Raw genomic sequence first — 26,162 nt, 5'->3', positions numbered from 1 at the left:
TATCGAGTTGGTTTGCCATGAAACTGCTTGTCGAAATGCTTCCTCTTTTGGTGCACATTAAGTTAGGATTTTGAAGACTACTCTTTTCAGGACCTATTCTTAAACTGGCGAGATTTCACTTTCCAAGATTGCTAGCAAATTGCTTCTCGGATCAGCTCTCCTCTAGTTAATTTAGCTTGAGTATTTTCTGTAATTGTTCGTTCTATTTTATCTAGTCTTGGTTTATGTTGATTTCGTTTGTTCTTGCTACTCTTTGTTATGGGTTGAATTTTAGCCTACGTTTTAATCCTTTGGGATTTTTGCTCTTTGTATAATTCTCTTATACTTTGAGCATTAGTCTCATTTCATTTTATTAATGAAGAGGCTCATTTCCATTTCAAAAAAACATAAAAGCATTCCAATTAAGACCATTTGCGAATACATGGGCTCCAATCCCAAAGAAGAGTGCATTGTTGATGTCAATGTCTAGGGATCCGATGGTGGCTAGGGTTTGTAGTGATGGTTAGAAATTTTTAAGGTTTTTTTTAAAGTTAAGCCCGCTTTGACACCAACTTAAATTTTGGAAAGAAGAATAATATCATTTTATATCTTCTTACTAATCTAAAACAACTACAAGATCTTCTTATATAGGAGAAAAACCACCAACCAATATTTTTATACAGAATACACAATAAAAATTACAATAATGAAAACTTTTGTACCTTTTCAGAAAAATAAATAAATAAATAAATAAATAATGGATACTCACAATATAAAGACATAAAAGAGAGATGTTGAATTGCACAAAGGCAGAATAAGAAATAGGGAATCAGACATCTTAGTAAAATTCTCTCTAAAAACCAAACCCACATACTCACGAAGGCTACAGACCTCATTGAGTTGTTTCTTCAAGTCTTCCAACTGCTCTTTTAGTAGCTCAGATTCCTTCTCAGCATTACTAGCTCTGCAAACCATCTTTTCCAGCTACAAAAGATAAATCAAGACAAGTTAAACAGTATAGTGATAATCAAACAAATATTGCTTGACATTTTATAAGAGAAGTTTGTATTCTCAGCAAGAATTTCTTTCACGGAATGAGTTTAACAAGTTGCAATTACATCTGCGTTTATCCTTGAAACAGAAAGTTTTGATTCTCCTTTTAATTGTGCAAGCTCAGTATGAAGACGCTTCTTTTCTCTTTCTATGCTTTCAGAAAGATGGTTTAATTTATCTTCTAAGAGTCTAGCTTTCTCTTCTGACAATGCAATTGAAGACTCAGCTTTCATCCGAAGATTTGATTCATTTTGCAACTTTACCTAAATTCACAAAGCAAGATATTAAAAGAGTATCAAGAAAGCCCTTTTTAATCCTTTTTTAATCAAGAACACTTTGAAATGGAGACAAAATTTTCAGTGATATAATGAAAAGAGACTAATGCTCCAAACTACAAAATTATGAGAATAAATATAAGCGACGACTATAGTTGACGATGAGAACAAACCAAATAAGACATGGAAAGTCTACAACTGAGAAGCATCAAAAAGCTTGGGGAAAAAAGCACTCTGAAGAAGCTAGCCCAAACAGAGCAAATCTTGTTTTCATTTTGTGTTAAGTTATGTATCATTGTAAATTAAGCTTTGGACTCTTTTCACTATATCAAAGAAAAGTTTGTTTCCTTTAAAGAAAAATAATAATAATAGTAAGACGTGAAAAGCCTACAACTGAAAAGCACTAATAAGCTTGGGAAAAAAAAAACACTCCGAAGAAGCTAGGAGATATATGGAACCACAACATATAGACCAAATAGAGCAAACATCAAACCCAAAAGAAAACTAACAAAACTGTACTGCAGTAGGCCAAAAAACTCGAAAAATGTCACCATGAGAAGAAAATAAGACCCCAAATCGAATGGGACTTTAAGAATCGCCGACAATCAAATAAAATACCTTGAAAAATCCATTAAAATATAACAGTTCTAGTCGAACAAGGTGAACACTTTAAGTTGCAACTCCTGGAGATCTAGGAGGAATTGCCCACAACTGGAGACCACAAATCTTAATCAAAGAAAGAATTTGTTAAGCATCGAAGGAGAAGACACTAGTGTTACTATTGAGATTGGTTCTGATCTAAGTGACTCATTATCTTCCCTTGAAAAGATATGATTTGTAATTCCTATTGCTCTAGGTCTTCTATAAGGAGTTCATCTTCCACACTACTTACAGTAACAATTGATTCCTCATCATAGTCAACTGAGGATAAAGCTACTTTAGGAGAAAGGGGATTAGATACCCTTCAAATATTAAATGTCAAACCCAGATAGAAATAATGAAATCCCTATGTTGTTTTGTATATTTTATTGAATAATCAGCATAATCAGCTAATCTTTACAAAGATGAACGAGAGAATAAATAGACATCAAGAATACAAGAAAGGAAAATAGTAGAAAGGAAAAAGTACAAGAAAGGAAAATACAGAAAAGGAAAATACTAATTAGGAGAATTATGTCTCATAAATATAAACCATAATTTACATTGACAGCTTAAAAGGCATGGTATGATCCAAGACTGATGTTGCTTTTCAACGTCAGTATGAGAAGCTGTCAAATGTGAAGAAGACATCAAGAACGGGTACAAGATTCTTCTAGAGCATTAGAATTACCCTATGAGCATTCGGGGATAATGGAGACCTGTTTCTTATGAGAATGATGAAAAGGGAAGGCTGTCATGTATCTTGGCTTGTACTCACTGTAGGCTGAGTAGATGAAAAATTATGTTGAATCCCTTTCGAATGCTTGTCATCTTCTACTGGAAATTCGTCTTTATTTGACAAAATAACATCTTCCATTACCTTTTTTAACTCTTTAAATCCAACAATTTTGAAGTCTTTGAATGATATATTGCCATGAAGGATTATTTGAACTTGGAGTGTCCACGGAAAGCTATATCACCAAAACAAAGAGAGAAGTTACTAATAATACCATCCTGAACATTATTAACTTCTATTAGAATGAATCCACAAATATTTTTGTTAACTTCAAGTAGGGCAGCTGAACAGTCTATGAAATTGAGAATTTGGGAGGCAATGGTAACCGACCTACCTAAATTTTGCCCTACAGCTTCAAAGACGGAATTCTTCCGGTGTTCTAATTTTAAGTTTTTAATTGATAGCCAATCTCCATAACTTTTAATAACCTCTGGAAGAGAGTGATTCTTATAAGACCAACGCTCAAATTTGAATAATCATTGTCAATCTTTACTAAAGCCTTATGATCCATAATTGGATTCTAAGATGAACTTTGGACAAAATAATCTTCTAAGGAAAACTGAAATTCCTTCCAAGAGTAATAAGCAAGCAAACAAGGCGCCACCAAAATGGAGTTAATATCTAAATCCTCCACTTCCTTTTCTTTTCTTACCCAAAAAAGAAGAAACCTCAACCTGAGAATTTCCTACCACTTTCAACTGCTGAAAAGTGAAAAGATTTAGACTCAGAATGCATCTTGCTCTCGAGAAATGAGAGGAAACCATTTACCATTTCCCAGAAAACCATCCAACCTTTTTTGTCGATGTCGGCAGGGACTTTCACAATCTTTTTCCCTTCGTGGAAGGCCAAACAGAGTATTCAAAATGTCATCCTAAAGATATCCAAATTTGGATAAGTGAAGTGACACCAAAATCATCCTTAAATTTCTTCTAAAAGAAGAAGTGAACTGGAAGTTGCAATAATTCAACCACAACACATTCTAACCAATAAAAAAGCCAAACTTAGGAACATTTAAATAAATAAATAAATGAAATAAAATAAAACCCAAAACTTTTCACTGAAGAAATGAAAAGAGGCTAATGTTGAAATTACTAAGATACGATGATAACAAAAGAAAATTACATAGATAATTAAGTTGGAAATATAAAAGCAATCAAATTCAGGCAAAGATCTTGAATAGACTAATCAACAGAATGCATGAAAGAAGAAGGCCATGAGGAAGCTTTTTTTTTTATGAGAAACATTCGATCATAATTTTATTGATAGTATGAAATTACAAAAGGGAAACAAATGTTGTGAGGGATTACATAATGCAACTGTGATATAAAAGATGTAAGATCGTAATCACAAAAAGAGGAAGTCAATTTACACCATGAAAGAGATGCATACAAAAGGTGATCAAAAAATTGAGTAAACTCCGTTTCTCTATCTTCAAAGATACGAATACAATGATTCCATTCATTCCAAATGAGCCAAAAGTAGGCTTCGATGATGAAGATCCACATGATCGCTTTCTAATTCTTGAACGGATGGTTAATAAGAAGCATATTTGATGTAATAGGAATTGGGGTAATTTTGTAAGTTTAGAATTAGTTACCCTATCCCACACTTCATTCTCTATAAATAGAGAACCTCTCTCTTGTATTCATTAGATTTGAATCATTTGAATAAAACTCTCATTTAGGCTACATCAAGTGGTATCAGAGTGCCGATCCAATGCTCATTCCTTTTGGATCTTGAAACATTATGGACGCAGAAGCACCGTCATCAACTAAAGTCGTGGAAGCCCATTTGCCTTCAATTGAGAAATCATTCATCATGAAGGGGGAAATTGGAGAAATCCGTTCCATGTTGGCCCAAGTCTTGCTGCGATTGGACATCCAAGCCGTGGAAGACTATCAAGAACAGACTAATCGGCATCACGGAGGTGGTATTCGAATTCAAGAATCACAAGATTCAGGCGTGAACAAGGAGAAACTAGAAAACCGAACCCCTATTGAAAGATTTGAACCTACAAGAAACCTAGGAAAGACCATTGTTGAAGTTCCATATCAAGAACATAGACCGAGCAAGATTCCAACTTCAAGAAATTTGTCTCAATCAAGATTTCCACCTCAAGAAAACCGAGGGGGGTATATGTTGCAAAATTCTGATTCATCAAGTGAAGAAGAGAATTATTACTACGAAATTCAAGAAAGGTCATAATTATAATCTTCAAGATTTTCCAAGAAACCTTCAAGAACTATATTTAAGCACTCAAGAAGATCAAGAATTCAATCAAACAAGGTGTGAAAATATACTAGAAACAAACAAAAAAGAAAGGCCAAGAGATTCGATACTTGTGTATGAAAGAATTGAAAGCAAACAAGCTGAGATATGGAACACAAGTGTGAAGGCCATATTAGGCGAAAAAGAAAGAATTGAAGGAGTTGACATCGAGGCTGCACGGTTTGAATCGGATGAGGAAGAATAGTCGATCGAAAATTTGAAAATCAAAGATGGCAATACTGAAAACGAAGAAGAAATTCTCTATAGAGATGAAGTCAGTAAAATCATTTCGAAATCAAGGTTTGTGCAACCACTTTTGAATGAAAAATCTAAGTAGAAAATTGAGAAAAATGTATAATTTGCAATTGATTCATTTTGTGAAGGAAGGAAAGCCAGGCTTGTTATAGAAACACGCAAGGAAGACAACGATGGAAGATTTGCAAACAAAGGATTTTACTTCATCGATCAGGCCCAACCCATCTATTTTAAAGAAGTGACCCGAGGATATTAGGCTACACTAGTTTATCAATTTAGCTTTGTAGTTTTCAAGGAAGAGGATATTAATTTCCAGGTTCTTCTACTCCAATTTTCAACATCTTTGGAGGTGTCACTAATTTGGAAGCTTTGGCATGTTCATGATCTTGAAAGGCAATTTTCAGTGAAAGTATTTTGCAATCATCGAAAGAAGTATTCTTGCAACAATGACTCGCCCACTATATTCATTCAAACTTTTTAAGACTCGAGGAGGAATTTCTTTTGGGAGGGATAGAATATGATGTTATAGGAATTGGGGTAATTTAGTAAGTTTTGAATTAGTGACCCTATCCCACACTTCATTCTCTATAAATAGAGAACCCCTCTTTTGTATTCATTATATTTGAATCATTTGAATAAAACTCTCATTTTGGCTACATCAATATTCAAGAGGATGAGTGGGTCATTAGGCAAAATCACTTGATAGTTGAAGTAGGATAAAATTTTGATCCAAAAAGATTAGACAAATTCTCAACCATGAAAGGAAGCCTTGAGACAAGCAAACTCTCATCGAACCAAGCATCAAAGCCTTATCACAAAAATTCTCTAAATCCTTTCAAACCAAAATTTCAAAAAAAAAAAAAAAAAATAGCTTTGATTGCATTAGACGATAACATTGATCTAGTTGTACACGAGACAACAACAGATACACATCTTAAACCCATTTTGTTGACCTTCTCGTCGAAAGCTTGATCAATTTGATATGAAACTTCAATGGCCTCTTGATGTAGGGATATTTTAGACAATTTTGTAATTAGCCAACTAATTTTATACTTTTAGTTTAGGTGCGAAAACACCATTACCCTTTGGATCTATTTAAAGGGGACTTGGGTTTAGGTTTAGTTAGGTAGTTAGATGTGTAACCATCCTTTCCCTTTGGGTCTATTTAAAGAGAATTTTGTCAATGTTTTAGGGCAATTGAATAAAACTCTACTTTCAGATTTCTCCAAGAACTTAGACTTCACCAAACTGGAATCAGAGTAGCCACGAAGTTGAGCCTAATGGCTGGCAAAAACACCAGCAAACTTATTGACCCTTCCCTCCCTTGATGTGGAAGTAGCCAACTCTTCACACTCCATGAATCGTCAAAAGCAACTTTGATGTAAGAAGAATAGGGGTTAATTGGGTAATTAGGTAATATTCTAGGTTAATTCCCTTTTTACCCTCACTTGTAGCAAAACTCTATAAACAGGAACTTTTCCCTCTTGTATGAAATACATTGATCAACAATCTTGATTCTTGGAGAGAATTCTCCTTTTATCTCCTTTAGGCTACATCATTTGGTATCAAAGCGACCGCCTGGGCCAAGATTGACTACCGTCGGTGGAAGACCGATAAACTCTTGGCGACGTTGATCACAAGAGGGAGCTTCGTGAGTTGTGCTTGTTGCCAAATAACACACATCTAATTAGAGGGAACCCTTGAAATTCTAAAAAAGAAAGAAGAAACCAAAGATTTTTCAAGATTTTGCAAGAATGGACTATTACTGACCAAAGAAGGCATCCAAGAAAAAATACAACAATTGATATGGGCAAGAAAATAAAATTTACTTCAAAAAAGAGTGCTGGAATTCTGACTCAAGTGATTCCGAAGAAGAATTTCAACATACTAATTTTATCCACGCTCGATTTTCTCAAAGATTCTATCATTATCCACATTGGAAATTTGATTCTAGTGATTCTAATGATTCTGATGATGTATCAAGGACAGTTTGGGACGGAATAAGAAGGCAACAAAATTGGAAAAGGGCCCGAAGATCCAATCGAACCCATGTTTCAAGATATCAGCGTAAAGATTGGGAGTTAGATGAACTCAAGAATCATCAAGAATAATTTTTACAGCCCAAGAAAAATGTTCAAGACTCAAAATTACTCTTGGTTATGAAACACGATCAAGAAAGATTGATTCAAGAGAATCAATGGATGAGTCCTATACCCCTCATGAGATTAAAACATATTCAAGAATCCAATAAAATGACTACTTAGATCCTGTAGCATTGGAGGAAATAAAGAAAACAACAAAAGAAATCCAACGTTCATTGGGGAAAATGACTCAACATATTGATCAACTATCAATTCATTTGCAAGAGTTCAAGAACGGATTGATTTCATATACCGAAGAAAAAACAAAAGAATCACGATTGTTCATTCAAATAGAAAATCTCAACATATTGATCAAAACAAGAATTTGAAGATATTGAGAGGAAAAGAACGGATTGAAGAAAATTTCATATACCGAAGAAAAAACAAAAGAATCACGATTGGAAAATTTTCAAATAGAAAATCTTGAAGAAAAAATTGAAGAAAAACAAGAATTTGAAGATATTGATTTGGAAATAGTTTCAAATGAAGAAAAAAATCCAACCAACGAAGAAGATGAAAAAGAAGTATCAAGCACTAAGTAAATATCGAACAAGAACAACGACACACTGATTACGGTGGAAATGGATCATCAAACTGTCAAAGAACTTGAAGCGAATGATAAAGAAGATGTGATTCTTGGAAGATTTTCCTTTGAATGTGGTTTTTTAGTGATTGATCCTTTGAATACGGTTTTGAATGAGCTTGAAGAAAACATCTTTTTTGAGTTTATGCCCAATGGAGAAGTTCATCTTTTGGTGGCAATATTAAATTTTTTGTCTCGAATTTATACCTTTGACCATAATATTTTTGTTCAAAATGTAGGAGGTTGGTTTGGTCATACTCCGTTGAGCAAGTTTATTTCATTCCTTATTTGTTTCATAATTGTTTTCTTCTCAAGTTTCTTTTTGGAGGGGTAGAATGATGTAAGAAGAATAGGGGTTAATTGGGTAATTAGGTAATATTCTAGGTTAATTTCCTTTTTACCCCACTTGTAGCAAAACTCTATAAATAGGAATTTTCCCCTCTGGTATGAAATACATTATTCATTCTAATAAAAGATCAATAATCTTGATTCTTGGAGAGAATTCTTCTTTTATCTCCTTTAGGCTACATCAAACTTTTTCAACCTGGAGATCTAGACATGGTGTAATCAAGAAATCAAGACTACCAGCTAGAAGTTCATCCAAATTAGCCAACCAAAAATTTGGACCATTCACAATACTAGACAAATTCCGTGACAATGCCTTTCGAGTAGATATACCTACATCCATAAACATTAGCAACACATTCAACATTGTTGATATCTTTCCCTACTATGCCTCTAATGAGTTTAAACTTTCATCATAAACTCGAGGGCGAGTTTAATTCTCAGGGGGTTGAGTTGATGTAAGGATATTTTAGATAATTTTTGTAATTAGCCAACTGTATTATTTTATATTTTTAGTTTGTTTTATTTTTAGTTTAGGTATGAAAACACCCTCCCCTTTGGGTCTATTTAAAGGGGCCTTGGGTTTAGGTTTAGTTAGGTAGTTAGGTGTGTAACCACCACTTCCCTTTGGGTCTATTTAAAGGGAATTTTGACAACATTTTAGGGAAATTGAATAAATCTCTACTTTCAAATGTCTCCAAGAACTTAGACTTCACCACCTCTTCATAGGAAAGTGAAACATTTCGATCCAAGAAAATTTGATCTAAAAATATGCGGTTGTAAGATGGATACTTGATTATTCCCATAAAAGCTGACAAGTTCTGCTCTCCATTAAGGAAGAAAAGCCTCACATCACTTTAGCTTTAGATGATATCCTAATGCAAAAACCAACTTTCTTTGAGGTCTTGCGGACATGTTTGAATGACCTTCTTAAGCAAGCACATTACTTTACGTCGGTCAGAGATAGTGAGAGGATTCAAAATCTAGGAGCTCCTTGATAGCCTGTTTAAGATCCAATACTTCTTTGTAAGAAGTACAAAATAATTTACGCATATAAAGCCGGATAAAAATACTCTCTCTATCATCTAATAGTGAACTAAATGCAACTAGAAATTGATTCCCATCATGGGACAATAAATGGGAATAACCCTATAGAAATTCTTGTATCAAAAGAGAAAAGTTCTGATATTTCAATGCAATAGGTGCGAAATTCTTCAATAAATCAATTTCCCTATAGAACTACTTGTATCAAATCCAATTTTTCTCTTGAATTAAAACTGCATGTGGATTCTGATTTTGAAGAAACTTTTTAAAGCAACCTTTGGCGAATGGGAAGGAATTTTGCAAAATTGGAGACCACAAACTTCAATAATTGAAGTAAGGGACAATGACTGGGCGACAACGTTCGGTGATAGCGATAGAGCAAGAAACCTGACGAAAGCGACGACTAGGATGGTTCCAACGGCGACGATAGCTACGGTTAGGTCTAACAATGCAACTAGGTTCGATTTTCTTCTGGGAGAGAGAACACTTCAGCTTCATAGACTCTCCTCCTTTTGGTCGTTCTGATGAGGTTGTTACGAATTGGACATGATCAGACGTACTTATCCTACCTTCCTGGAAGAATTGCTAACCCAAGCTGCTCGATGCGCTCGCCTTTCCCTCCAGCCACGGCAAACTTGATCAAAAAAGAAAAGTTAGCATGATTGATGTAGCACACCACCACAATAAAGCCATTTGCGTCCCCTTTAGTTTAAAGCAAACATCCTCCACCTAATACTTCTCCATCTCTCTCTCATCTTCCTCGGCCAAACCTCCACACCATTCTGCGATTTCTGAAATAAAATGCTTTGTTCTTAAAAATGGAGCCGCATCCAACATGGTGACACAACCCCTTGAAAAAGTCAATCGTGTACCTTTAGCTGCCAATTGAAAATTCCAATCAAACTCCCCAAATTCCTCCACAAGACCAACAAAATCACTACTAACAATTACCCTGGCTTTCTCCTTATATTCACAAAGGCAAACAGCTTAGTCGGAACAACAAGGTCTCACGAAAATCGAGAGCACAAGCTAATTTTATAATTGTAGCCTGAGGCCCTTAAGCACAAGCAAAAACATCTCCGACCCTTCTTTAGCATATTAAAAGGCCCTCGGCTCACGGCTCCGGCGAATACCCTTTGGTCCAACAATGTTTTTTCCTTCCTTTGGAGACTTTGGTTTGAAAGAAACGCGAGAATGTTTTGTGGTCAAGAAACTAACATGGATACTTTTTGGGATTTAGTGACGCTTTTTTCTTTTACTTGGTCCTTTACTTCATTTTTTTTTTTTAATTATAGCCTACTCAAATGTACACTAGTTGGGCTTCTCTTTTGCCTGTTGGTTTGTGGGGATTTGTCAACACCACCCTTTATTTCAGAATGGTGAAAATGTTCAAGTAGATAAGTCACACACTATTCCTGCCAAATTCTCTTGTTTGAATGAAAAACATGGTTTGCAGATGAAATCAATCTCATCTTGTTCTTCATCAATTAAGGTCCAGCTCGATGGCTATGTTTAGGGTTGGGCTTAATTTTGCGAAGTCTCTTGTTCTTGAGACTTCGACTAACCATTTTGCTTTAAAGAAATTATGTTTCTATAGCAGTTTTCAAGTTTGCATCGGGCAGCTGAATAGCGCTTTGGTATGATTTGTGGGTTTCCTCTGGAAACTCATTTATTCAAGATCTCTTACTCCCACATTGGTTTGATCTTGGTTTATCTCAATTTCCAGTTTATTGGTTTCCCCAACATACTCAAGGATTATTGTTCTCAGTTGCTCATTGGTCTTTCGTTTGGCATTGGCTTTAAAGTTCTTGTGATCTTTAAGCAGTGGGATATATTTCTGTTTTTTTTTTTTTTTTGGGTTTGTTAGGATTATAAGGTTTTGCTCATATGGAGATTTTACATTGTATTTCAGATTTTTTATCTTCCTCTATTTTACTGAAAAATTAGTCTCTTCATTTTTCCAATGAAAAGTTTTGTTTTCTTTTTCAAAAAAGCGTATATAAGGTTTGTTAGGATTAAAATGTGTTTTGTTTTGTTATATACACTTTTCATCTATTAATAATGAAAATTTTGTTTCTTGATAACAAAAAAAAAAAAAACAAAACAAAACAAAGAAAAAAAAATCCAATAACTAAAGTGAGAAGAGAAAGCGTTCAATAAGGGCCAACCCAGGTAGGAAATAAATATATTTAGTTATAGGACTGAAATTCAAATAATGTACCTCCAGTTCACTGCTTATTTGCATTTGCTTCTTCAATCGTTCCCCAGAATCATTAACTTCTTTTATTAATTGCTCTTGCAAAACTTTTTCACGTCCCCTTGCAGCTGCAAGTTCTTGCTCTGTGTATAATAACTGATCCAGAAATTTTTTTCTCTCTGATTCTGTGGCAATTACAATGACAACTCAAATCAGCAAGAAAAAAAAATTTATAACAAATATTGATAACTGTAAGGATTTTTTTTTCAGGAAAGATCTTTCATGGATCAAATGAAAAATTACAAGGAACTCGAAATAACTAACCTAGAAAGAAACCAGCAAAGAACTAAAAACAAAAATAGATAGCAGCCAAACTAAATGATCAAAACAAACCCAAAAAACCATTCAGCATGAGGTAAATACCATCCGATAAATATGGAAATCAAGCTGAAAGATTTCATAGCCATTTAAATCTTTTTTAAAAAAGAAAAAAAAACTTTTCATTAATAAATGAAAAGGAAAAAATTGTTAGAGTGAAAACAAACAAACAAAAATCCCGTAAAATACAAAAGCCTGAATAAAACATTCAAGAACAATGCTTGATCGAACACAATATTCTTTAAAGCTCAAGGTGCAATAAAACACAATAGTCTTCTGGAGTTCAAGCACAAGGCACAAAAAACAAGTGCGGTTTTTTTTGTGAGGCGCACTACATATAAAAATAGTACATTAAGAAGAGAAAGCATGCCTGAAGTGAAAATATGGAGGAAAAAAAAGATCCTTAAACAGAAGAAAATTGCATGTAGGCAAAGTAAATTTGATATTTTTAGTTAATTGACAAGAATAACCCCTGATTATTACAATTTTTCGAAAATAATAGAAAAGCCCCAAAGCCCAAGACTTTGAACCTTGGGACTTCATAGAAGGAGCGCACTTGAGGCGCACCTTATTTTGTGAGAAGGCGAGGCACAAGACTTGCGCCTTGAGCCTAGGCATGCGCCCGGGAGGGCTTTTTAAAACACTGATCAAACAGAAAAACAGTCACTGAAATTAGGTGAAAGTTTAACACAAGTAAGATCCAACCACCACAAAACTGCTGAAGCTATGACCAATTCCAACGATGTACAATATGAACTCCTGAGCTACTGGCCTAAAGACTAAACTTGGAAGAAAAGGTCAAGAATTTCCCCTCATAGCTTCAAAGATCTTTTTTAATTATTTCTTTTAAGAGTTAAACCAGCAACTTAACTCCATCATTCAAAGGACGGATGGATGCTGGATGTTTTACACCTTTCCCACTCCTCTCCCCACATCCTCCCTTGCCACCGGCCATCAGTCATGATCCATGCCACTTCACTTTCCCAACAACCAGATTATTCTGCCCACTGCTCTACGCTCAACTGTTACTACTGAACATAAACACTATACCATTGAAATAGACCACAAATATAGAGGTTAGAAGACAAATCACAAAAGCTGCCAAGAATTGATCATTCTTCATCTTCATTAGCCACCCCATGCTACAATGGTTGGTTGAATATTTCGAGGACCTAAAATATGCTCTGCTTGACCAACAATTTGCCACACCCATGCTACAATGGTTGATAAATGGAACGAAGACACATTGAAAAGCATTGGTGATTCTTATGGAGGATACCTAGAAACGGCCGCCAAAACATTGTCTTGAATGGATGTAATGGAGGCTTCCATTAAAATTAAACCCAACCTTTCTGATTTCCTCCCAACCAAGATATAGACCCTTTCTTTGTGGCAAAAAAAGAAAAATATCGTATACATGGTCGACATCCACAGAGGAATCTCACAGGTGAGGCATAGCTACAGTAGAATCCCATCAAAAGGATAGGTCATCTCCTCAGACCATACCCTGGTTCAGCTACATATGAGGTTACTTTTACTTTACCTGTCGAGGTTGTTAGAGTATACATGTGTAAATATAGGAGCTTATTAGTCTTTTGTCCTTTATTATCTTTTTACTATAGTTTAAGGCTTCCATGTATGCCTATATATATTGAATTCCAATGTATCGAATACGGGTTCTTTTATATTTTGATCTCACAATAAAATGGTAGAGTTAGGTTTTTCCTAGGACAATTAGGGTTTTGTGAGTGATTAGGGATATGTGAACCCTAAGGTTTGAGGTTCGGAATACCTTTTTGGAGGGTGGCCATTAACTTGAGTTTTGCATATCACTGCCCACTTCCAAAACCGTCGTCGTCACCACCGTTGAAAATCGTCATCATCACCTCCACTGAGGTCTATCACTGTAGTTATTTTTCATCTCCCCCACCCAAAAGATGGCCCATCTATTGATCTACAGGAATCCAAAATTCGGTCAAAATGTCGAAGAGTCATTTTTTCCAAGTAATAAAAAATTCTCTCATGACTCTAATTTTATAAAAGAACTTTGCTTGTCTCTTTAGCTTTTACCCAATTTTGTTTGAAAAACATCAACAATCTCCGTATCATCCTTTGCCTTATAAGCAAAGTTGTGATCAGTCATCATTACTTTCTCAAAGGATTCGGTAAAGGCAATGATTAAAGGACCTTTTCTTTCTTCATCAACTGAGAAGATTTCTTGGCACTCTTCTTCATCTTTGCCTTCTTATCAACACTTCGACAATCGGGTTGTATCAAAATCATCTATATCTTGTTTTTAGAAAAAAATGAGAATGCATGGTGAGTTGCAACAATTCAACTAAGGAATCTTCGAACCAACGTAAATAAGAGAAAGAAAGAGGAATCGCCAACTTTTTCTTACTATCTTCAAGAAAAAATATTGCATGTTTTTTGGAACCATTTACTTCTTCTCTTCCTTCTTTGCCTCAGCAACCTTCTTCAACCGAACACCAACATGGCGGGCATTTGCTTGCTCAACACAAAGCTTGTCATAAGCCTTGAAAGATTTCATGCCTTTTGTGATCTTCACAAGCTCCAACGATGGCTTCTCTAATCCAGTAGGCATGTAAGAGCCCTGGACCTGGGTGGCAGTAGTTAGTTCCTCAGAAGTAGAATCGCCAGCCTTGAACTTGCGGGCACATTGGGGAAGATGACCACCTTGGCCTTATAAGTCTTCAACCTTTGTACGTTAGCTTGAAGAATCTCCAAGGAGCGGGTTCTACGGTGATGATCAACTACAATGCCAATTGTTCGTACATATGTCTTTGGAATGCCAACTACCTTCAACTCTTCCAAAGAGAAGCCTCTACCGGCCCTCACTTTCATGTTATATTTCAACGTTTGTCCATGAACAATAGGTTGACGTGGTCCACCAATAGGCCGAGGGAAAGTTTTCATGGCCTTTTCTTGACGAGCATTCCTTCTCCTTGTTTTTCGAGCAGTTTGGTTGAACCAAGTTCTAACATAATTTTGCCAGTGCTTCCTAAAGTGCCCACTAGGGATAACATGTTATGCTCCATGGCTTACCTTTGTTTTTCTTTCTATGTTCCTTCTGCAATTCCAATCTCCTCGTTCCCTATAACAAAAAACATTGCATTTTTTAACCAAATAAAGAAAAACTTAATTAGTACACAGCAGTTCCTTACTTTCCATAATTTAGCAGTCTTTGCTCATTGACTTCTTCTCTAATGATTCCAAGCACAACTCTTCAATTGCTCATTGGTCCAGGTCTTCCACCACAGCTTCGTTTGTTATGTGTTAATGCAATTAAAGCTATTATTTCAAAATTTTAGTTGAAGCATAATCAGTTTTTGAAAGCAAAGCAATAGTACGTATTGGCTAGATCCTTTTAGGGCAGCAAAATTTGAGGTTTCTCTTTCATGTTCTTGTGCCTTTTATATTTCCCAAGTATTTTTCACCTTCTTTTTCAGTCATCCCTTTTTGGAAGTCTGTACCTTTGAACATTAGTCTATGACTCTTTATTCAAAAGATATAGAACTACATACACTTCATCTACCAACAATTAAAATAAACTTATATGCTGACTGGTGGCTACTCACCAATTTTGGAGAGGTTCTCATTTAGCACGCCCAACTTCAATTCATAATCATGAACTTGCTTCTCTGCATTGCTTAATGCATCTAAGAAGTCTGACTTCACCTGAAAAATAAACAAGATTAGAAGTTCATGGGACAAAATATGAAAGTATTGGAAAGCTTATTGTGCAAGGTTCGTTTGTGAGTTCTAAAACTATAGTTTAATGTGTCAAGGAACAAAGACATTTGATCTAAAATATAATAAAATAATAAATATTGTAAAATAGGTAACAAGTATGCAAATGGCCAAACATACTTCGACATGGCATAGATTTCTAGAAGGGACATAAACCGCACCATATGAACGACTCCATGGAGAATAAAACAATTGGAGTATGTTGAATATGTTGAAAAAAGATTGAGGTTGGATCTCCAAATCTTTTGCATAATTCTCTATTCAAGATATATGTTTAAATTGGAATATCTAATTTTTTTCCTGCTTAGTAATGTATTATTGTAGAAGGATTGCATTTTGTCTTCTTAACACAAAGAATGCCACTTAAAGATAGAATCTTCAGCAGCATATCTTCAGTTGCTGAGGTGGGCAGGTTTTTGTCATTTTTTCCATTCTCATGTTAATTAAAGAAGCTTTGAAGACATGGTTTTTTGAGTTTGAGGAAAAAAGGTAGAAAAAAAATAAAATCTTCTTGCTGAGCTTGATTTCTTAATGATAAAGCAGAAGCTAATAACTTTAAATTGGCAATCTTTTTGTCAACTGGAAGATTAATCGAAGCATCAGAAGTAGAGACAGCAGCTTCGCTTTCTTTAGTACTCTTATTTGTCTTAGCTTCTTGATGTAATTTAGATTTCTATAGCCTAGTTCTATATTTTGTTCGGTTGCAACATTCAGATTGTATTGCTTCATTAGACTACTCTTATTTTAGCCTTTGTTGGCATTCTCAATTTGTTGTATATGATGAGGGTGCTATGGGGGTGTCAACCTAGTTGAAATGTCCTTGTGCACCTACTGATCCTTTGGTTTCCTGATTGATTTCCTTGTATTTTCCTTTATTATCAAAGTACTCATCTCTTGTACTAATTATATTGATTAATAAAGGTTGTTTCCTTTTCAAAAAAAAAAGCAGAAGCTAATAACATTTCTCCACATGAAATTGTTATTTGAGCTGCTGTTAAAGGAGAGCAGTTCTTAATTGAAGAAAGGAATTATATTCAGAAGAGCAAGTTAAATTAGCTTAGGCTGGGAGATGAAAATTGGCTTAATTGCCCAAAAATTCTTCAAAAAAGCTTCCAAGTCATTCATTATTGCTCTCAGTTTGTCCTCTTTGTTTGATGGATTATGAAGATTCTCTTCATATTTTCTTTGAATGCTGTTATTCGATAGAATGTTGGAGGAAGCTTTTTCTTCATTGAAGCTTCATTGGGTTTGGAGCAATGATCTCAAGACCATCGTTATTCAAATTTTAGTTGGCCCTTCATTATAAGTTCAGGCACAACTTTATGGGCTAATGCAGTGAAAGCTCTCCTTTGCTCCTTTCAGAAATTTGGTTCGAGAGTATTCAGTCAAGCCACTTCCTTTTTCTGATCGTTATGAGATTCCTCAAGTCAAAGCCTCATCATGGTGTTCTCTATCTAAACACTTTGCTGATTATTCAACTCTAGTGATTTGTTTAAACTCGATTGTTTTTACTGCTTCGTCAGAAGTTTAGTCTATGTTTTATATTTTGGTTCTAGCTTTGTTTTGGCAAGTTTGTAGTTTTTATTTTGTTCCATCTCATGTACTATGAGCATTAGGGTCATTCACTATTTCAATAAAAAGTCTTGTTTCCGTTTTAAAAAAATATCTTTGTATTTTGAGTATTAGTCTCTTTCATTCAATAAAACGTTGTATTTCCTTTAAAAGACAATAATAATAATAACTCAAATAACATACTTACCGAGCTTGGGTAGTCTGCACTTATTAATTGATGACTACAAGTTGCCTACATGATGGGATGATAAATTGTCCACTTTTCTGTGTTGATGCTTTAAAGGGACTTAACTGATATTACAAACATTTTGATGTCTTTCCGGAAATAATCTTTTTTTTTTTAACGGAAGCAAACACTTTTCATTGATGAAATGAAAAAAGACTAATGCTCGAATTACAAAGAAACAACAAAATAACAAGAACTAAACCACATAATCAAATTTTAACATGACCTAAACCAAACAATTCTATTGATCAAAGTACAAGTACAGCTAAAAAGAAATGTCCTCCATGGCTAAAGCCTGAGAGATATCAGAAAATAGATGTTCCAATTAGCTGTGTGAGGAAAACAAAATCGCTCAAAAAACACCAAGTCTAATTAGATGCTGCAAAATGCAACAATTGCCAAAATTACAAAAGTATCTAACTATCTCATCCCCTCAATTCCTTTATACCAAATCTTCAAATCTAGGCCTTTCCCTGTTCGCTTTATTTGCAATAAGCTAGAGAATCTAGGCTTTACTACCAAAATAATAACGATATATGATCTACTACTACCAAGAGAAGAAGAGGCACTAGACCAACCAATCCAATCAAAACTGTACTTGTTAGAGATGGTTATGCCACAAAGTATCAGATTCCAAATAAAAACCTCAACAACTATCGGGAAAGAGGCAGCTGTTTTCCTCCCTCTAAATTTACCCCAAATATCTCATGATCTGCTCAAATTTCAGGGCTGATTTAAAATGTATCTTAGCTAACATACCCAATGGGTGGAAATGTCAAAATGGACATCTAGTTGGAGTTCACCTGTCTTTAAGATGAAGACCTCCTATTTTAGGAGTTTTCATGTGACCTTATTCCTCAACACGATCTAGAAGCACTTGGCTATCAGACTACCTGCTAGAACCAGACCATGATACTCGGGTTTATTCAATTAATTGGGTTTAGACAGGTTAACATCTACGCATGTACACCGCCCAAAAGAGTTCAGAAACATCAAACAATTGGAACAACTAACGAACTTCACACAATAACAGGACTACGAAATGATGTATCTATCAATAACAATACATAGATTTGAGAAGAGGAAAGGCAAGTAATTTTGCAAACCATTTGGCGACATTGGTAAGTGCAGAGCATGTGCTCAGAGGACTCTTGCGAGCACCCTGGTTGTGTCGTTGCTGGCACCAAGGGAAGAGGATCTTCATAGATAACGAGCGGCAGATCTGAGGCACCGGCTGGTAAGGAATCGGGCAGAGATGCAACATCGGAACGTTGCTTCTTCGGTGGAGGAGTCCTGACAATCATGCTGCTGACTTTTCAAATTCCAATTGATGGGTTAGGGTTTGTTCGGGAAGTGCAGTTGTGTGGGCTACTGAACAATTTGAAAACAACGGTCGTTTGATGGCCGTACCAAAGAGCTTCACTGTGACGAATTAATCAAATGTAAAGGCGATGAGAAAAGTTGGTGAATCGAGAGTTTTTTTTTTTTTTTTTTTAAGGGTAAAAAATAACTCTTATTTCACTTTTCATGAATAGCACGTTTTTAAAGACTCGTTAAAATAATTTTTTGTGTGCTTCTCGATCGAAATAAATCATCAAGGTCTATATAAAGAGTTAACTTTTTTAACTTATATCCAAACTATCTATTCTTTTGGACTTAGTGGAATCTCGAGAATCGAGATTTACATAATTTTTTCAAATCTTGCTTAATCTTTCTGATCTTTCCAAAATTTAAAAACCATACCAACAAATATTATAGAATTTAGAGAATATTGAAAAGATAATTGTTAAATCGATTTAGATAATCGGTAGATTAATTTGAAAATTCATGGAAACATAAGTTGGGCACTATATTTGCAAGATTACACAATAATTTATATAAGATTTGGAAAGATTATAAGAAAATTTTTTAAAGATGTAAGAGTTAATATAAGATTTGAAAAGGTTGCATGATATTTGGAAAATATTATGTGAATCTCAAATCCGGAGCAAAATTGTATCGAGAAAACATGAAAGAATTGATAGTTGGATATAAGATGAAAAAATTATTTTTTTATTCAAATCTCGATGTCGATCTCAACTAAGAATGACTAAAAAAACTATTTTAACGAATTTTCAAAAAGAATGCTAGTTGTGAAAGGTAAAACTGAAAGAGGGTTATTGTTGTTTAATAATATGATGTTTAATGTCCTTATAGATGTGAATGAATTAAGTAGAATTTCTCTTCAAAAGCATAAGTATAAACTTCTAAAGAACTAAATTACTTGGTAAGACCAAGGTTAAACTTAGGGATTTTCAAGTCAAATAATCTTATCAGTTATGTTTATCTTTGGTTTTATAAATTCAAATTCATGCAGTTGAGACTTTTGAACTAAAAACTTTAATAAAAATATGGTTTACGTAACAACATAAATGCATAGTTTGAAAACTCTGAGAATGTGCGATTGAGAAAGGTGCCTTTTGCATGAAAAATAAGGTTGAGATGATTACCATCATTCCTTTTAACATATATAAGAGTTTCCATTTGTATTCTTAACCACAGCATTATACGCAATCTTTCAGTGAGGAAACCACATTTATCATGTTTCCCGGATGCATGCATAGAAGTTACTTGAATAAAGGGTTGTCTTTATCTCTAACGATACTACCTACTTTGATTACTGTTCACAATCCCTTAGTTAATTGTTGCTACTTTATTCAAAAGACCAAATGGAACCAAGCTTATAGAAATATGCATTCATTAATCAAACTGAATGTTCACTAAAAGTATATCCACCGGAATGATGATATATGCACCTCAACCCATTTTCATTTAGCTACTCGTGAAGAAATAAGAAATAAAAATGGAGAGGGTACTGGGGACTTCTCTATTTTCAATTAGTTACCATAACTCCCACCCACATGAGTGAATAATTCTCCTATAATGAGGATTTAATAATATTATATTTGTTAGAGTTGATGTCTTAAATCTCAGTAGGTACTGTAATTTGTAATTATAATGTACAAACAATTTATTTATCTAATTAAACCTAGGGCATTCTATTTGATATTTAATAGCATTAACCCATAAAACCAATAAACTAAGATCCAAGGTTGTCTTTTGTAACTTGAACATACATACAGGTGGATCATGTTCAATCGATAACTTAAACAGTCTGTAGTAGATGGATAAGGCTAGGTACCTTATCCTGATAATACTATGAATACGACTCGCTTTGTAGTTGTTACAATTGTTGTAGAATGCTACAAATGATCTTATCCTGATCATTCATGTGGAGACATAGGAGCGGGGTGTTCTATACAAAGAGTTTCTATAAGATCGGACCACAAAATAAATAGTATCTCTATATAACACCGTCGATATAAAAGACTTACATTTCATCAAGATGACCATAGGTAACTTGACCTAAATCCTGAGTGGAGTTGTGAACTTCTGCCTATGAAGGTAATTCTTTGTTTTGCATAGGTGAGAATGGTCAATTCTTCGATTCAATATGCCTATCATTTTGTGGATTTGTCTGATTTGGGAGCTGGGAACGTATCTACACAAGAAGTAATTTACTCATTCTCTATGGTTAGAGTAAGTAGAGAAATTGCTCCCTTAAGGGGTGATTAAAGGACTTGAATAATGTGGCGTCACACCCTCTTCTGACTTCAAAGGAGTTTAGTCATAGTTAGACTATGACTTATTGTTCATTAGATGGATAAGTGATACTTAAAAGTTAGATGTAACTATAGAGGCAAAACGATAATTTTGGTCAAACTGTACTTACGAGCAATTTGTGAAGGCTCAGCAAACTATTGATTGGTTATATCCAATAGACACAAAAATATATCTGTAGTGTAAATAGTGCCGTCAGTTTAGTGGAATGACCGATAGTTAATGGAAGTTGGTTGATTTAATTAAAAAGTTTAACTAATTAATCAAGTACCATTGGAGCTTTAAACTGTAAGTCCAGGTCCCCTTGGTAGCTCAACTGAGATTATTAAGAATCAAATTAATTTTAGATTAATTTGAATTTTTTAAATTAATTGAGAAAATTAATTATATGTGATGTAATTAATATAATGTATTTGATACATTATAATATAAAGTTTTATTTCAGAAGAAATAAATATTTGAATATGATTCAAATATTAATTATATGAATATTATTCAAATAGAAACTATAAATTAAATTTAATTATGAATTTGATTGATATTAAATAATATATATAAAATGAAAGAATAATAAACTATAACTTATATTATATGTGATAATATAAACTATAGGTTATGTGTTATATTGGATATAACATAAAATTTATTATATATACATATATTAAAGTAGTTAGTAATATTTATATATATGTTAATTTAAATTAAATTAAATGTTATTTTAATTAATTAAAATTAAGGGGAGTCATTGTAACTCCTTCCAACCCATTCTTTCATTGATATCAAGAAAGTGGTTTTCACGATATATATTTTTTTAAATAGAAGTTGGAGATCATTCTTGATATTGAACTTCTCAATTTTTTATCTCTAAGAAACTCATCTTCTCGACACATCTCTTCCTGCCAAAACTAAGAGCAAAGCCCATACCTCTTGCTTGATTTCTCATCCTATAGAGAATATTAAGGAATCGTCGTTGGTGGTGTTCATTTGGTGTTATTGTGCTTGTAGATATTGTTCGTTGAGTTTGTGCAGTACATAGGAGATGAGACGAAGATTTTGTGTCTTCAAGGATAAGTTCTCCTTGGTGTTCTCGTGTTTTGTAAAAGCATGTTGTAGGGTATTGAATATTTATCATGCTTTGTTTTCATCACTATCTCTAATTTATGTATGTTCTGTAAAATTATTTGAGAGACATGATTGCATATCATGTTTTTGCACAGGTTTTCCAAAACCTTCAATATTGAATAAATATAATATAACTAAATGATTATTTAATTAACAATTAATTAATCAATCATATCACATGCATTTTAATCACATTAAAATACAAATCTCTCTTATAACCTATAGTTTTAATATGAACCATATTCACATTAATTTTTAACCTATAGTATTTATATGAATCTCATTCATATAAATAGTATTTGAATCTTATTCAAATATTTACCGCTCACATATTATATAGTTTTAATTTAAATCATATTTATAATTAACTATATACTATAATATATCAATATAATTATACTTTATATTAATCACATTAATATAATTAATACCTTTAATTCCCTTAAATAATTTGAACAATTCAAATTATTCTAAAAATATTTATTCATTGGTTAATCCTTAATAAGCTAGCAAGGGAACCTTATGGACCTACAAATTAGAAGCTTCAATGATATGAGATTAATTAATTAAACTCTTTAATTAATTAATCAACATTCATTAACTGCTCATCACTCCACTGGAAGCCGACAGCTACACTATTCGCACTGTAGATATACTTATGTGTCCACGGATATAACCAATCAATAGTAAGTCGACCCTTCACGAGTTGCTCATAACTACAGTTGGGTCAAATTACCTTTTTACCTGTGTAGTTACATCTAATTTCTTAAGTACCATTTATCCCTCTAATGAACAGTTAGTTATAATCCAACTATGAACTAGACCCCTCTCTGGCCAGTGAGAGGATAAATCGCCTCATTGTTCAAGATTCAAAGTCAACCTTTAAGGGAACAATTCATATACTTTCTCTAAAGACAGGAAGGAGTGAATTCTATCTTGTGTAGTTGTGTTCTCAGCTTTCTACTCGAACAAATCCCCAAAATGGTATGCTTATTAATTCGGCAATCTGGTCACTCTCACTCATACAAATCAAAGGATCACTTTCATAGACAGGAGTTCACAATTCATTTAGGATTAAGAACAAGCCACCTATGGTCATCTTATTGAAATAGTAATCTCTTCAAGTAACGAAGTTATAAAGAGAAACTAATCATTTTGTGGTCCGGTCTTATATAAACTCTTTGTATAGGAACCCTCACTCACATGTTTCCACATGAACGATTAGGATCACATTATTTATAACACTTTACAATTATTATAACAATTACAAAGTGGGTCGTATCCGTAATGTCACCAGGATAAGATACCCAACCTTATCCATATACAACATACCATTTAGGTTATTAGTTAAACATGATTCATTTGTATGTCATCCATATACATGTTTAAGTTACATAAAATAACTTTGGATCTTAGTTTACTAGATTGAGTTAATGCACATAATGCAAACACCTTCTGAAGGCGGATACAAGTAAAGATGATCCCACGAGACCGAGCATAGATCTCAAAGTGTAAACTTTTATGGAGAACGTGAAAAGAAATTGACATATCATATATATCATTTTCCTCTCAATAAAGAGGCGTTTGGTGCACAAAGTTGAGTTGAGTTGAGTTCGTAATAATTATCTGGGAAGTTAGATTATATGTAAAGTTAGATTGTCTATGTTTGTGGCATAGAGTTGGGTTAAGTTGAGTTGGAATGTCTGCATTTGGAATGTTGACTTGAGTTGAGTTATGTTAGAAAGTCTGCATTTGGGGTGTAGAGTTGAGTTAAGGTATCTGGTGTAGTTTTTCTAAACAAAATTGATTGTCGTGAATTTTTTCCCTATTTTATAAAATTTTCAACCATACACATATTTATCTACAATTTTAATACTAAAAAATGTTTTATTCTCTTTTCCCATTCTTAAAACATAACAAATTCTTACATAGTAAACATATACTAAACACAAATTTTGAATTCAATCTTTGAACGCTCGATTGCATAGCATATATTTTTTTTTATTCCTAAACACCAAACATATTCCAAACAAATGAAAATTTTTTAGAACTACTTAGCCCTCAATCATGAACACTGAAGAAGCTTTAAATTAAACAACTTTTTTGTTTTTCCTTCTTTTAAAATGTAACATATTTTCACCATACACTCGAACACTCAATTGCATAACAATTTTATTTACATTCCAAAAAACATGTCATATTCCAAGAAAATGAAAATTTTCTCTTATTTCTTATTGGGGTTGATGTCCTAAATCTCGTAGGGTTCTATAGTTTGTAATTGTAATATACAAACTTCTTATTTATGTAATAAAAATATTTGATGTTTTATTTCACAATTAATTGCATTAACCACAAACCAATAAACTAACATCCAAGGTTATCTTATAGCTTAAACTGTTGGGATTGGTGACCTAATTCTCCCGGTGGTCTCGTAGTTTGTAAATATATTGTTATTAATAAAATAAATGTTATTTTATAAGCATTTACTCAAATCTAATAAACTAAGATCCGTGGTTATTTCATGTAACTTAAGCATGTATGTGGAGACATACAAGTGGATCATGCCTTAAGTAATAACCTAAATGGTCTGTAGTAGATGGATAAAGGAGGGATACCTTATCCTGTTGACGCTATGGATATGGCCCACTTTGTAGATGTTACAAGTGTTGTAAAGTGCTACAAATGGTCTGATCCTGACCATTCATGTGGAGACATGCGAATGGGTGATATCTGAAGTCTATCATATAAACGGATGCTTGATCGTTTAGTAAAAGGTAGATGATCGTGTAGTAAAAAGGGCCTGATCGTTTAGACGACCGTTTAGTAAAATCGCTTGCGCGGGCGATCGTTTAGAAAAGACTATGTGATTGTTTAGGAAAAGCGCGCGTGTACACGATCGTTTCGTAAACTTTGAGCTATTGTGTATGATCTCGTTTGCTAGGCGATGGACAATGTATTAAATCGTGGAGCAATTATTTTATCTCTTTGCAAAATAAAAACCATTCATGTAATCCTTCAGTTACGAAAACTGATTGCAACCTCCCATTATCTCATTCGGTTACGGAGAAAAAACTGCCAACAATTATCTTATAATTGTTTAATTAGAAATAAATATAATCATATTATATTTATAACCTATAGTTTAATATCACATCATATGCAACATATAAACCATAGTCCTTTTCTCCTCCACCAAATATAAATCATATTTATATCCTTTTCCTCCAATTAATGTATTTCATACATCATGTCAACAATATCATATATAATTGACCCGTTTAATTATATCATATATAAAAAAACTCTCTCTTGTCAATCTGAACACTTCAAACTGACCCAAAAATTGATTCTCAACTTGAATCCATTGAGCTACCAAGGGGACTTTATGGACCTAAGGCTTGAAGCTCCAACGGTACGTGAATAGCTGACTAAACTCTTTAGCCACGAGATCCACAATCTGTTAACTGTCAGGCATTCCACTAAAGACCGAACTCTTATCACCACAGATATATTTTTCTGTCCATCGGATATAACCAATCAACAGTACGATAACCTTTCACAGATGCTCGTAAGTACAGTTAGGCCAATTTACCGTTTTGCCCCTATAGTTATATCTAACTCCTTAAGTACCACTGATCCCTCTAATGGACAATACAACATAGTCGTACTATGTGTGGACACCTCTCGGGCTATGAGAAGGTGTGTGGCGCCACATCGTTCAAGCCCTGAATCAGCCATTAAGGAAGTAATCTATCTACTTACCCTTACTTCAGGGAATGAGTAAATTTTATCTTGTGTAGTTGAGTTCCCAGCTCTCAAATCAGACGAATCCCCAAAGTGGTAGGTTTGAGTCGGCAA

At 33.9% G+C, this 26,162-nt stretch overlaps 1 protein-coding gene and 1 pseudogene across 4 annotated transcripts in view; both read right to left on the bottom strand.

Annotated features, from left to right (window-relative positions):
* MAD1 (mitotic checkpoint family protein) overlaps positions 1-18,934 on the bottom strand; it is a 42,585-nt gene extending 23,651 nt beyond the window's left edge. Inside the window, exons 1-5 of one of the 3 annotated variants that reach the window (XM_039020610.2) lie at positions 18,629-18,934; positions 15,553-15,652; positions 11,600-11,760; positions 1,098-1,295; positions 871-963 (exon numbers count right to left, since the gene is read on the bottom strand). In XM_039020610.2, coding sequence (XP_038876538.2) covers positions 871-963; positions 1,098-1,295; positions 11,600-11,760; positions 15,553-15,652; positions 18,629-18,826 — 750 coding nt within the window. In that variant the 5' untranslated portion in view covers positions 18,827-18,934. Of the gene's footprint in view, positions 1-870; positions 964-1,097; positions 1,296-11,599; positions 11,761-13,745; positions 13,780-15,019; positions 15,069-15,138; positions 15,230-15,552; positions 15,653-18,628 lie in introns of those variants that run through there. The other 2 variants (XM_090315726.1, XM_090315725.1) reach the window with 2 other exon arrangements.
* Positions 13,780-15,006, bottom strand: LOC150034895 (large ribosomal subunit protein eL13z pseudogene; annotated as a pseudogene). The gene is made up of 3 exons (XR_016530769.1): positions 14,355-15,006; positions 14,141-14,242; positions 13,780-13,907 (listed from the first exon to the last, which is right to left on the bottom strand). The product of XR_016530769.1 is annotated as a large ribosomal subunit protein eL13z pseudogene (transcript).
* Positions 18,935-26,162: the final 7,228 nt, after the last annotated feature.

The sequence above is a fragment of the Benincasa hispida genome, chromosome 7 (genome assembly GCF_027475165.1).
Source record: "Benincasa hispida cultivar pf3 chromosome 7, pf3_genome.v1.1, whole genome shotgun sequence".
NCBI classification, from domain to species: domain Eukaryota; kingdom Viridiplantae; phylum Streptophyta; class Magnoliopsida; order Cucurbitales; family Cucurbitaceae; genus Benincasa; species Benincasa hispida.
The sequence above is the reverse complement of the archived record's forward strand: the minus strand, read 5'-3'. Positions and strand labels throughout refer to the sequence as shown.